Source organism: Salvelinus fontinalis, unplaced genomic scaffold, assembly GCF_029448725.1.
Source record: "Salvelinus fontinalis isolate EN_2023a unplaced genomic scaffold, ASM2944872v1 scaffold_0928, whole genome shotgun sequence".
NCBI classification, from domain to species: Eukaryota; Metazoa; Chordata; class Actinopteri; order Salmoniformes; family Salmonidae; genus Salvelinus; species Salvelinus fontinalis.
Genome location: NW_026601137.1, coordinates 41,648 through 56,729, shown reverse-complemented (window position 1 = coordinate 56,729; position 15,082 = coordinate 41,648). Strand labels below are relative to the sequence as shown.

The 15,082-nt window shown below is 44.9% G+C and overlaps 1 protein-coding gene across 1 annotated transcript in view; it reads right to left on the bottom strand.

The window, feature by feature from the left end:
- Positions 1 to 13,266, bottom strand: part of LOC129847695 (transcription factor MafG-like) — a 30,590-nt gene extending 17,324 nt beyond the window's left edge. The window contains exon 1 of the mRNA XM_055915449.1: positions 8,382 to 13,266. Coding sequence (XP_055771424.1) covers positions 8,382 to 8,389 — 8 coding nt within the window. The 5' untranslated portion in view covers positions 8,390 to 13,266. The remainder of the gene's footprint in view (positions 1 to 8,381) is intronic.
- Positions 13,267 to 15,082: the final 1,816 nt, after the last annotated feature.

The window sequence follows — 15,082 nt, the reverse complement described above, 5'->3', positions numbered from 1 at the left end:
CACCTGTACCTGTCTCTTTAGCTGCAATAGGAGCTATTTTGGTAGCTTGGGCTGCTCTCACACCAGAGAGCAGCATGGACACGAACTGCACACCCTTAAGTAGGACTGACTGTGTGTCCGTCATGCTATCCATATGCTAGTCATGTAGAAATTACAATTTTTTTTAGCTTGAAGTTCAGATTGCAACTTCTCGTGTCCCCCAGTACCGAAATCCCTCATTTGTTTAGGGAAAAACATCCCCTGTTCCCTCAACCCTTGCTCTTTTTACGTGATACACGTATGCATCGCATGCACGTGACCAATAGGGCCTGACCTATAGCATATCATAATCACATCAATAAATTGTTTATAAACAAACTCCGAACACGTGACAGAAAAATGGATGCAGAGGACGTGACAAAAACTGGAAACGGGAATGTTTACTGGTTGCTTAGGAGATAAATGGGGAAGTCAGATTTGTGGGATAAATGTGATGAGTTGTGGAAAACACCGGAGATCAAGAAAAATAAGGTAAGGAGCAAGCGCTGCGTGCATATTAAGTACGCCAAACAGGTGTAGTTAGTTTACAATATCATTTGTCTGACCATTTGGAACAATGTAAACACTAAATAAACAAGTGTACCAGAGAGTCTGTTGTAACGTTGAGTTTTTTGTAAAGCCTTTATGACAGCAAAGACTCAAAAACAGTCGCATTCATTCGTGAATGCAATTTACGAAATGGAACGGTTTATTTATTGTTTACGCAAATTATTCAAGGGTCGCTTTAACTTTTTTTTGTTACGAAAATACTTGGATAGCATTTCAAATCATGAATGACTCAAATGCTGTGTGATGACATGAACGGATAAATGACTGATTGATACAGTAGCCTATATAAAGCCTATAAGTTAATGTATTTTGGACTACAGCTTGATGGTGGTTATACAAGGCTGCTATACCAAGCCTACAAATGATAACATGAATTATCAAATCAAATTTTATTGGTCACATACACATAGTTAGCAGATGTTATTGCGACAGCCCGACAGGATGCTCTTAACTGTGCATCTGTAAAAGTTTGTGAGCGTTTTTTTACAAGCCAAATTTCTTCAGCCTCTGGGGCACTGGGACCCCACAAGGGTGCATTCTCAAATTAAACAACTTCTTTGCTCGCTTAGAGGACAATACAGTGCCACTGACATGGCCCGCTACCAAAGTCTGTGGGCTCTCCTTCTCCGTGGCCAACATGAGTAAAACATTTAAACGTGTTAACCCTCGCAAGGCTCCCGGCCCAGACAGCATCCCTAGCCGCGTCCTCTGAGCATGCGCAGACCAGCTGGCTGGTGTGTTTAAGGACATAATCAATCCCTATCCCAGTCTGCTGTCCCCACATGCTTCAAGATGGCCACCCATTGTTCCTGTTCCCAAGAAAGCAAAGGTAACTGAGTTAAACGACTATCGCCCCGTAGAACTCACATCTGTCATCATGAAGTGCTTTGAGAGACTAGGAGGGCCATATCACCTCCACCCTACCTGATGACCTCTTGGAGTGGGTCTAGGGTCACAGACAATGCAATCGCCATCACACTGCCCTATCCCATCTGGACAAGAGGAGTACCCATGTAAGAATGCTGTTCATTGACTATAGCTCAGCATTCAACACCATAGTACCCTCCAAGCTCATTATTAAGGTTGAGGCCCTGGGTCTGAACCCCGCCCTGTGCAACTGGGTTCTGGACTTCTATCCGGGCACCCCCAGGTGCTGAAGGTAGGAAACAACATCTCCACCCCGCTGATCCTCAACACTGGGGCCCCACAAGGGTGCGTTCTCAGCCCTCTCCTGTACTCCCTGTTCACTCCTGCCTGCGTGGCCATGCACGCCTCCAACTCAAACATCAAGTTTGTAGACGACACAATAGTAGTAGGCTTGATTACCAACAATGACGAGACAGCCTACAGGGAGGAGGTGGGGGCCCTCGGAGTGTGGTGTCAGGAAAACAACCTCTCAGTCAACATCAACAAAAGAAAGGTGATGATCGTGGACTTCAGGAAACAGCAGAGGGAGTCCCTCCCCCCTATCCACATCGACAGGATAGCAGTGGAGAAGGTGGGAAGTTTTAAGTTCCTCGGCGTACACATCACGGGCAAACTGAAATGGTCCATCTATATAGATAGTGTGGTGAAGAAGGCACAACAGTGCCTCTTCAACCTCAGGAGGCTGAAGAAATTTGGCATGTCACCTAAAAACACAAACTTTTACAGATGCAATCGAGAGCATCCTTTCGGGCTGTTTCACCGCCTGGTACAGCAACTGCACCGCCCTCAACCACAAGGCTCTCCAGAGGGTAGTGCAGTCTGCACAACGCATCACTGGGGGCAAACTACATGCCCTCAAGGACACCTACAGCACTCGATGTCACATGAAGGCCCAAAAGATCATCAAGGACAACAACCACCCAAGTCACTGCCTGTTCACCCCACTATCATCTAGAAGGCGAGGTCAGTACAGGTGCATCAAAGCGGGTACTGAGAGACTGAAAAACAGCTTCTATCTCAAGGCCATCATACTGTTAAAAAGCCATCACTAACAGAGTGGCTACTGCCAACATACAGACTCAAATCGCTTGCCACTTTAATAAATGGATTTAATAAAGCTATCACTAGTTACTTTAAATAAATGCCACTTTAATGTCTACATATCCTACATTACTCATCTCATCTGTATATAGTGTATTCTACACCATCTACTGAATCTGGCCTATGTCGCACGGCCATCGCTCATCCATATATGTACATATTCTTATTCATCCCTTTACATTTGTGTGTATAAGGTAGTCGTTGTGAATTTGTTAGATATTACTGCACTGTCTGAACCAGAAGCACAAGCATTTGGCTACACTCGCATTAACATCTGCTAACTATGTGTATGTGACCAAAACATTTTGATTTGAGTTTCCTAAGGACTAGAAGCGAGGCAGCCCTCTGTTGGCGCCATCTTAAATCATAATGATAATCATAATAATAACAATAAGGAGATGAAGAAAAAGGAGGGTTATTATTATTAGAAAATGTTGTTGTTCTGAAAATGTGTTAGTGTAAACACTAAATAAGTAATACCAGAGGCTGTTCAAATCAACAACAAAAAAGTTAAAGGCTTTATTACACAATAGCAAAGATTAAAAACAGCCGAATTTGTGAAATTGTTTATCCGACATGTGGTTGTGTGAGGCTTGATGCTCAGTAGGCTATTATTTCTGTAGATATTCAATCTACACACAATAGCCCCATAATCAAAGTAAAAACAGGTTTAGAAATGTTTGCACATTTATTAAAAATAAAAACAGAAATACCTTATTTACAGAAGTATTCAGACCCTTTGCTATGAGACTCGATATTGAGGTCAGGTGCATCCTGTTTCCATTGATCATCCTTGTGATGTTCCTACAACTTGATTGGAGAACACCTGTCATTGGACATGATTCGGAAAAGGCACATCTGTGTATATAAGGTGGCACATCTGTGTATATGAGGTGGCACATCTGTGTATATAAGGTACCACAGTTGACAGTGCATGTCAGAGCAAAAACCAAGCCATGAGGTCAAAGAAATTGTCCGTAGAGCTCCGAGACAGGATTGTGTCGAGGCACAGATCTGGGGAAGGGTACCAAAACATTTCTGCAGCATTGAAGGTCCCCAAAAACACAGTGGCCTCCATCATTCTTAAAATGGAGAAAGTTTGGAATCACCAAGACTCTTCATAGAGCTGGCCACCCAGCCAAACTGAGCAATCGGGGGAGAAGGGCCTTTGTCAAAGAGGTGACCAAGAACCTGATGGTCACTCTGACAGAGCTCCAGAGTTCCTCTGTGGAGATGGGAGAACCACCTCTGCAGCACTCCACCAATCAGACCATTATGGTAGAGTAGCCAGAAGGAAGCCATTCCTCAAAAAAAAGGCACAGGACTCTCGGAACACGAGAAACAAGATTCTCTAGTTTGATGAAACCAAGATTGAACTCTTTGGCCTGAATGCCAAACATCACGTCTGGAGGAAACCTGGCACCGCTCATCACCTGGCCAATACCATCCATACGGTGAAGCACGGTGGTGGCAGCATCATACTGTGGGGATGTTTTTCAGCGGCAGAGACTGGAAACTAGTCAGGATCGAGGGAAAGATGAACGGAGCAAAGTACACTGAGATCCTTGATGAAAACCTGCTCCAGATTGCTCAGGACCTCAGACTGGGGCAAAGGTTCACCTTCCAATGCAGGAGTGGCTTTGGGACAAGTCACTGAATTTCCTTGAGTGGCCCAGCCAGAGCCTGGACTTGAACCCGATCGAACATCTCTGGAAAGACGTTAAAACATCTGTGCAGCGACGCTTCCCATTCAACCTGACAGAACTTGAGGATCTGCAGAGAAGAATGGGACAAACTCACCAAATAAAGGTGAATCAAGGATGTAGTTGCTGCCAAATGTGCTTCAACAAAGTACTGAGTAAAGGGTCTGAATACTTATGTAAATGTGATATTTCAGTATAAAATGTTTAATACATTTGCAAAAATTTCTAAAAACCTGTTTTTTTCTTTGTCATTATGGGTAGTGTGTAGATTTATTTTTAAATCAAAGTCATCAATTTTAGAATAAGGCTGTTTGAGTTTCCCCGCTCCTCACTTCTTTACAGCACATGCCTTAATTGTTTTCCTCAACACCAATATGCTGGTTGACTTAGGTATTATACACATAGCAACATGGTCTAGGAAAAGGTGCCAATTCAACAGCACACTGACGTTTCAGAACCGCCAACAGTGACCACTATCCAACGAGGGAGAAAGCGCAGTCGTTAGAAATATATTTTTTTACATTTTTGACTTGCACCATTGTTCTTATCTAACCATTTACAATGTCAGTAGCAAATGTCTTAGTGATGGACTGTGCCATCTCCACTGCCTCCACAATGGAGTAGTCCACTCTGACAGGCGTGAATCCGACAGGTGTCTTGTACACCATGAAATTATTATTATTTGCTTCTGCTCGACTAAAGAAATCTCGATCGACCAACAGCCTATAGACCAAACATTCGACTAAATGTGATCAGCCCTAGTTGTGTGTCCATTGAGCAGAGACACACCAAGAGACATGCAGGAGGGTCATTCTTCAAGGATACCTCCATCATCTGGACTGCTGGCTCAAAATGATGGTGCTTGGGATGGGGGGTTGGGGAGGTGGGGTTGAGGGTTAGGGAGGGAGGGAGGTGGGGATACGGTTGTGAGGTGGAGGAGGTTGGGGGAAAGCCACGTCCTCCACTTGACAGCAGTGTAACAAGATTATCAGGGCTGTAAGAGCAAACAAAAACCTGCAGCAACCCGCTTTGGAATCCAGATTACAGCAGCACCTCCCTCTCTGAATACTAAGCGACACTGAGGGGGACTATCGTAACGGGGGCGCGTGCTTTGTTCAGATGCTGAGAGAAGACGTTATTCGTAATAGGCCTATAGAGACTCAGCCGACGGATTCACCAACACACACACACAAATATTCACTACAGAAACATGCACACAGACAAATTGTATTAAAACAAACAGATGACTCACTAAAAACACACAATGCCTGCACACAAACATTACACGCACACCCACCCACCCAATGATTTAGCCTGTCACTGCTGATTCCTGAAAGGAAGCGTGGCGGCGCTAGGCATCGGCAGCTCCCTAATGAAGTGGATAAACTAGGCAGTGGAGGTGCATGCTGATGAAAGACCAACAACCAGTGGCACAACAGACCAACAGCCAACCAGCGACACAACAGACCAACAGCCAACCAGCGACACAACAGACCAACAGCCAACCAGCGACACAACAGACCAACAGCCAACCAGCGACACAACAGACCAACAGCCAACCAGCGACACAACAGACCAACAGCCAACCAGCGACACAACAGACCAACAGCCAACCAGCGACACAACAGACCAACAGCCAACCAGCGACACAACAGACCAACAGCCAACCAGCGACACAACAGACCAACAGCCAACCAGCGACACAACAGACCAACAGCCAACCAGCGACACAACAGACCAACAGCCAACCAGCGACACAACAGACCAACAGCCAACCAGCGACACAACAGACCAACAGCCAACCAGCGACACAACAGACCAACAGCCAACCAGCGACACAACAGACCAACAGCCAACCAGCGACACAACAGACCAACAGCCAACCAGCGACACAACAGACCAACAGCCAACCAGCGACACAACAGACCAACAGCCAACCAGCGACACAACAGACCAACAGCCAACCAGCGACACAACAGACCAACAGCCAACCAGCGACACAACAGACCAACAGCCAACCAGCGACACAACAGACCAACAGCCAACCAGCGACACAACAGACCAACAGCCAACCAGCGACACAACAGACCAACAGCCAACCAGCGACACAACAGACCAACAGCCAACCAGCGACACAACAGACCAACAGCCAACCAGCGACACAACAGACCAACAGCCAACCAGCGACACAACAGACCAACAGCCAACCAGCGACACAACAGACCAACAGCCAACCAGCGACACAACAGACCAACAGCCAACCAGCGACACAACAGACCAACAGCCAACCAGCGACACAACAGACCAACAGCCAACCAGCGACACAACAGACCAACAGCCAACCAGCGACACAACAGACCAACAGCCAACCAGCGACACAACAGACCAACAGCCAACCAGCGACACAACAGACCAACAGCCAACCAGCGACACAACAGACCAACAGCCAACCAGCGACACAACAGACCAACAGCCAACCAGCGACACAACAGCCAACCAGCGACACAACAGCCAACCAGCGACACAACAGACCAACAGCCAACCAGCGACACAACAGCCAACCAGCGACACAACAGACCAACAGCCAACCAGCGACACAACAGACCAACCAGCGACACAACAGACCAACAGCCAACCAGCGACACAACAGCCAGCGAGCGACACAACTACAGAGGCATTAAAGGTCTGAGAAATGAACAGCTATCTTAAATGATAGGCTAAAATAATGATTCTTCACACCTAGGTATTAAGATCACCTGCTTAAATTCATGCTTGTAGATACTTAAAAAGGTAGACTCAGATATGACGTAGATGCACAAAGTAAACAGTGGGTCAATTTCAAAAACAAGTAAGAACGTTGAAGCGCAACGCTAAATTTCACCTCTGTTTTGGTCCAGTTGCTAACACACTGTTACAGGGTGAAGCGAACCTGTGCACATACTGTGTGAGAGCGAAGTCTTGCATCTCGCAATACCTATGGTGCTGCTTGTGGCAACGTCATTTCGGTGAGTCTACCTTTAAGATATAATTATATCTCACCTGCTTAAATTCATGCTCAACACTGAAGATAAAATGATATTGCACCTGGCAGCTTAAAAATCATGCTTCTCCGCATCAAACTTAAAATAAATCTCACCTGCACAAAATCATGCATTAAGACAAGATTAAATGATTTCACCCATTTAAAACCACTGCTTCTCCAGTTTGCGTACACTAGGCCTAGACCGTGTGGTCTGCTCCACTACATTACTGGTTTTGTTCCTTCCGTACGTCCTCTAAAGCACTCACACAATGTATCTGCAGGTTACCACAAGCAGCAGGAAGAACAGAGACTATTGCTGCGCGATGCAAGAAGATGCACTCACACAATGTATCTGCAGGTTACCACAAGCAGCAGGAAGAACAGAGACTATTGCAGTGCGATGCATGAAGATGCACTCACACAATGTATCTGCAGGTTACCACAAGCAGCATGAAGAACAGAGACTATTGCTGCGCGATGCAAGAAGATGCACTCACACAATGTATCTGCAGGTTACCACAAGCAGCAGGAAGAACAGAGACTATTGCAGTGCGATGCAAGAAGATGCACTCACACAATGTATCTGCAGGTTACCACAAGCAGCAGGAAGAACAGAGACTATTGCAGCGCGATGCAAGAAGATGCACTCACACAATGTATCTGCAGGTTACCACAAGCAGCAGGAAGAACAGAGACTATTGCAGCGCGATGCAAGAAGATGCATTCACACAATGTATCTGCAGGTTACCACAAGCAGCAGGAAGAACAGAGACTATTGCAGCGCGATGCAAGAAGATGCACTCACACAATGTAACAGGTACTATGCTGCAACGTGATAGCTGCCAGACAACAGCAGCAGAGAAGTTTAGCCTCGCGCTTCACACTCTTAGTTGCTGCAGGAGTCTGTCCGGTACTACTCTTTAGAGAGTCACTGACTTTTCCTTCAAGTATAGTCAACACTACATGCCTGATAGGAGTGCCACCAGTCCCCCCCCCCCCCCCCCATCCCTCCTTTGAAGAAAATGATAAGATATTCTGACCTAATCATCCCTCCGTTCAGCTGAGTGAAGTCAATTATCAACCAAGCTGCATGTGTCGAGCGCCATTTAACTGCAAATGAAAAATCTGACTCTGCTGGTAGCTCAGGAAGAGTTACCAGGAGGCTGGCTCAATTTATGCATGTAGGAAAGAAAGAGAAAGAGGGGGAGGGAGGGAGAGAGAGGCAAAGAGAGAGAGCTGTTATTCAGAGCGTGAAATAAGAGTGACAAAAGAGAGAGGGTAAATCGTTCAGCGGCTTTCAAAGGGAAAATGTGTGAGGCGCTATCAATGGTGGGAAAACATTAAGCCAACACCTTTTTCCATTAAGAGGTTGGAGTGATGAAGAGACATTTCCTAACATAACCAGAAATTGTTTGCCGAAATGAGGATGGCACCTTTTACAAGGACTGTCCCTGTAGTAGTGGATCCTTGTATAATGATGATATGTCACCTACGCTGCCCTGCTTTCCCATGGGATAGATGAGTGGTTGATTGCAGAGAATTCTGAGCTCGTAGTGGTTCATAAAGCGTCTCAGAGTAAGTTCTGCTGATCTAGGATCAGGTCCATCCGAGTCCTTGACCAATGTAGGCTAATCTTATTCATCATGATGTTAAAGGAAAAACTGATCCTAGAACAGCACTCTTACACAGAACCTAAACCGGCTGCGCGCGTGCGCCATCGTGCATAAATGTATTTTGCCCCCCCACACCAAACGCAATAACGACACGCAGGTTAAAATATCAAAACAAACTCTGAACCAATGACATTAATTTGGGGACAGGTCGAAAAACATTAAACATGTATGGTCATTTAGCTAGTTAGCTTGCACTTCCTAGCTAATTTGTCCTGTTCAGCTAGCTTGTTGTTGCTAGCTAATTTGTCCTGGGGTATAAACATTAGGTTGTTATTTTACCTGAAATGCACAAGGTCCTCTACTCTGACAATTAATCCACACATAAAAACGGTCAACCGAATTGTTTCTAGTCATCCCTCCTCCTTCCAGGCTTTTTCATAGTTTAACTTATATGGTGATTGGCATCTAAACTGTCATAGTATTACCACGACAACCGGCATCGGTTCGTCTTTCAAATCACCCATGTCGGTATAACCAATGAGGAGAAGGCACGTGGGTACATGCTGCTTCTATAAACCAATGAGGAGATGGGAGAGGCAGGACTTGTAGCGCAATCTGCGTCAGAAATAGGGATTACTTCTATTTTAGCCCTTGGCAACGCAGACACTCGTTGATGCGCACGAGCAGTGTGGGTGCAATAATTGAATAACATAAATTCCTACATTTATTTTGCAACGTGCACACGACGCGAGCAGTGTGGTCAGCCTATCAGTCTGAGCGACTTTATGAATACAGTCTCTGGAGTCCATCAGGCATGAGGCTCACGTGAGTGGGTGAGGACAGACATGTCAGAATCATAGCCACGATCTAATCTGATTCCCAAGAAGACTGTTTAATATAAGATTTATTTGGATAGCTCTCAAAAGTCTGTCAGAGTTGGGGCCTGTGATGTAGACTAATGTGTCCCAAATGGCACTCTATTCCCTATATAGTGCACTACTTTTGACCAGAACCCTATGCAGGGAATAGGGTTCCATTAGGGATGAACCCCGTGATTACTAGAAACTGAGAACACGTCATCACACTTCGAATTGAGGAATAAGAAACAGGTGACTTTCTCCACCTGAAAGAGGAACGACTGAGTCTTGAGATGCAGAACAAACCTTATCTAGAGTAAAAAGACTTCCTGTGTGCTGGTTGTTGCCATAGATTAAAATAAATACTCAACATGTTATTAAGTCATAAAGCTTTTTTTGGTTTTTAAACATAGGCTATGCTGTTTTAGCAGAATCAACATGTAGAACAGTTGGAAAAGTAACAGAACGTCAGCCGATATTCTTGTCAGAGGCACTTGGTTGCAATCTGCTGTCCATCATTCAGTGTTGTACTTTAGGCCTACACCCAAGCTACACCACAGATTAGGCCTAGACAACGTTTTTGTGTGAGGAAGCTCTATGTCAGTTGTTCAGCATATATGTTGAAAGAAAATTGGAAAGAAATTTCAGCACACTCTTAGTACCTGTGATTTGGTGTTTTCTAAAATACGCCAAACTTGGCTAGGCTTATTTCCAAGTTGAATACAGTGCCGCTGTGGTCTATTGAATCGATATTGTGTCGAGAGCCGCAGTGGGACTCGGAGGAGAGCGAGGACTTCATTGGCCTTCAACGCTCTATCTGCCTGGAGGACTTGATTAAAAGGGAATCGCTCTTGATACATCAGCAGCCATAGTCTAACGCTGGCAGAGGGAGGCAGGGAGAATTGCAGGCAGCCCACACACACACTCACTCACTGGTGAAATGTTTCAATCCATGAACTACCATTACTGGATCCTATATGTATTACTGACCTTAGGACTACAATAGAATACAACAGTATTGTCCATATTGAACAACAGAAATGTGTCCAATTTCTCTACAACATGAGAGTAAGCTTCTCTGGAACAGGAATAAGTCAGTTATTTGTAGTTAATTGGCTCTGTATGGTTAAGAGCTCATCAGTGTCGTCACTAAGCAAACAGAAAGCTAGGCCTACTCTGTCTGTCCAATCCACTGCTGCTTTGGTAGACTCATTAAACAAGACGACAATATTGCTCCCACTGTAATGCTATGCTACAAAAATCCACTCTGCTATTTGTAGGGTTTTCAGTGATTTAGTGGACCATCAGACAACTGACTGAATTGAAAACGATTGTCTCATCATGTAGATAGTAACCTATGTACTACGCGCATGCGCCCACAGGTGGAAAAAGTACTCAATTGTTATACTTGAGTAAAAGTAAAGATACCTTCATAGAAAATGACTCAAGTAAAAGTGAAAGTCACCCAGTAAAATACTACTTCAGTAAAAAAGTATCTGGTTTTAAATGTACTTAAGTACAGTGGTGGAAAAAGTACACAATTGTGATACTTGAGAAAAGTTTTTTTTATTTTTTATGCATTACATCAAATTGCTTTTATTTTTCAAACAAGACAGCATACTTGTTATATATATATTGTATTTACAGACAGACTGGGGCACACTCCAGCATCATTTAGAAACACAGTAGTTGTGTTTATTGAGTCCGCCAGATCAGAGGCAGTAGGAATGACAATGCATTATTTTGATTGGTGCATGAATTGAACAATAAGTCTGTCCTGTCTGAGCATTCTAAAAGTAACGAGCACTTTTTGGTGTCAGGGAAAATGTATGGACTAAAAAGTACATTATTTTCTTTGGGAATGTAGTGATGTAAAAGTATATCAAAAATATAAATAGTAAAGTACAGACACCCCAAAATACGACTTAAGTAGTACTTTAAAGTATTTTTACACCACTGTACACACACACAAGGCTAAACGTCAACATTCATAATAAGTGTACAAACTCTAGTTCAGAGTGGTTGATGTTCATGTAAATGAAGCACACGTTTTTCATATGGTACAAGTAACATTGACAAGTCAAATATTGGAAAAGTAACATTGACAAGTCAAATATTGGGAAAATAACATTGACAAAGCCTCATTTAACGTCACAGATGTTGCCTACTTAAAACAGGTCAACCAAGTAAAGCACATGAAAGTAAAAATGACAACGCTTTGCCTGCTGTGCCTGGAGGATGAAAGAACAAAGTGCTACTTTCACAAGTCCAGAGAGGTAGCCTATATCGCAACACTCAGCAATCATAATCCCCTTCCGACGACGCCTTGCAAAGAGTTTCATCACCAACAGCCCCTCCTTCCATTAAACAGAAAACCCTATATTCTCTCTCCATGTAGCTACAGCAGCACTTCTGATTTCTGTTTCCCCATGTAGATACAGCATCACTTCTGTTTCCCCATGTAGATACAGCAGCACTTCTGTTTCCCCATGTAGATACAGCAGCACTTCTGTTTCCCCATGTAGCTACAGCAGCACTTCTGTTTCCCCATGTAGCTACAGCAGCACTTCTGATTCCCCATGTAGATACAGCATCACTTCTGTTTCCCCATGTAGATACAGCATCACTTCTGATTCCCCATGTAGATACAGCATCACTTCTGTTTCCCCATGTAGATACAGCATCACTTCTGATTCCCCATGTAGATACAGCATCACTTCTGTTTCCCCATGTAGATACAGCAGCACTTCTGTTTCCCCATGTAGCTACAGCAGCACTTCTGTTTCCTCATGTAGATACAGCAGCACTTCTGTTTCCCCATGTAGCTACAGCAGCACTTCTGTTTCCCCATGTAGCTACAGCAGCACTTCTGTTTCCCCATGTAGATACAGCAGCACTTCTGTTTCCCATGTAGATACAGCATCACTTCTGATTTCTGTTTCCCCATGTAGATACAGCAGCACTTCCGTTTCCCCATGTAGCTACAGCAGCACTTCTGTTTCCCCATGTAGATACAGCAGCACTTCTGTTTCCCCATGTAGCTACAGCAGCACTTCTGTTTCCCCATGTAGCTACAGCAGCACTTCTGTTTCCCCATGTAGATACAGCAGCACTTCTGTTTCCCATGTAGATACAGCATCACTTCTGATTTCTGTTTCCCCATGTAGATACAGCAGCACTTCTGTTTCCTCATGTAGATACAGCAGCACTTCTGATTCCCATGTAGATACAGCATCACTTCTGATTTCTGTTTCCCCATGTAGATACAGCAGCACTTCTGTTTCCCATGTAGATACAGCATCACTTCTGATTTCTGTTTCCCCATGTAGATACAGCAGCACTTCTGTTTCCCCATGTAGCTACAGCAGCACTTCTGATTTCTGTTTCCCCATGTAGATACAGCATCACTTCTGTTTCCCCATGTAGATACAGCAGCACTTCTGTTTCCCCATGTAGCTACAGCAGCACTTCTGTTTCCCCATGTAGATACAGCATCACTTCTGTTTCCCCATGTAGCTACAGCAGCACTTCTGTTTCCCCATGTAGCTACAGCAGCACTTCTGATTCCCCATGTAGCTACAGCAGCACTTCTGTTTCCTCATGTAGATACAGCAGCACTTCTGATTCCCCATGTAGATACAGCAGCACTTCTGATTCCCCATGTAGCTACAGCAGCACTTCTGTTTCCCCATGTAGATACAGCATCACTTCTGTTTCCCCATGTAGATACAGCGGCACTTCTGTTTCCCCATGTAGATACAGCAGCACTTCTGTTTCCCATGTAGATACAGCAGCACTTCTGTTTCCCCATGTAGATACAGCAGCACTTCTGTTTCCCCATGTAGATACAGCAGCACTTCTGATTCCCCATGTAGATACAGCAGCACTTCTGTTTCCCCATGTAGCTACAGCAGCACTTCTGTTTCCTCATGTAGATACAGCAGCACTTCTGTTTCCCATGTAGATACAGCAGCACTTCTGTTTCCCCATGTAGCTACAGCAGCACTTCTGTTTCCCCATGTAGCTACAGCAGCACTTCTGTTTCCCATGTAGCTACAGCAGCACTTCCGTTTCCCCATGTAGATACAGCAGCACTTCTGTTTCCCCATGTAGATACAGCAGCACTTCTGTTTCCTCATGTAGCTACAGCAGCACTTCTGTTTCCCCATGTAGCTACAGCAGCACTTCTGTTTCCCATGTAGCTACAGCAGCACTTCTGTTTCCCATGTAGATACAGCAGCACTTCTGTTTCCCCATGTAGCTACAGCAGCACTTCTGTTTCCCCATGTAGATACAGCAGCACTTCTGTTTCCCATGTAGATACAGCAGCACTTCTGATTCCCCATGTAGTGAAAGCAGCACTTATGTTTCCCCATGTAGCTACAGCAGCACTTCTGTTTACCCATGTAGCTACAGCAGCACTTCTGTTTCCCCATGTAGATACAGCAGCACTTCTGTTTCCTCATGTAGATACAGCAGCACTTCTGTTTCCCCATGTAGCTACAGCAGCACTTCCGTTTCCTCATGTAGATACAGCAGCACTTCCGTTTCCCCATGTAGCTACAGCAGCACTTCCGTTTCCTCATGTAGATACAGCAGCACTTCTGTTTCCCCATGTAGATACAGCAGCACTTCTGTTTTCCATGTAGCTACAGCAGCACTTCCGTTTCCCCATGTAGATACAGCAGCACTTCTGATTCCCCATGTAGTGAAAGCAGCACTTCTGCAGACAAGAAGAAACCCCAAAACACATGCTGTGTATTTCCGAAGGGAAATTAATTTCTCATGATTAGGTATAACGAACTAACTACTGTGTTGCGTCAGCCATACAATACATAGGCATTTGCAGAGGTGTTGGTTCATTGTCTGTGACGATGTGAAGCAGTGGATTCTTGCTCAGTGGTTCATCACGTGGGCTGGGCTGGTCGGCCTACCCCAAACAATGCCAATCGGTGTTGCTGTCAGTAATAGCCCTCAGACGATGGTGCCGACCCAAACCGTACCCACTCTGATGGAGTCCTTTCCAGCACAGTGCCAGCAACTACGATGGATGTAGCCATAACCAGGCCAGCTCCACTCGGCTCAGTAGAGTGAAATGGGCTTTACAGTCCAGTAGCTGTGTGCACCATCCAGCCACGTTCACCTCTAACAGTGTCCAGCCTTGTTTTATCTTGGCCACCTCTAGAAGGGCCATAAATCTCTGAGCTGATCTCACCACACCACCCCAATCTCATCCTGCCTGCCACCTGCTGTGGCGCTATACAAGGCCCC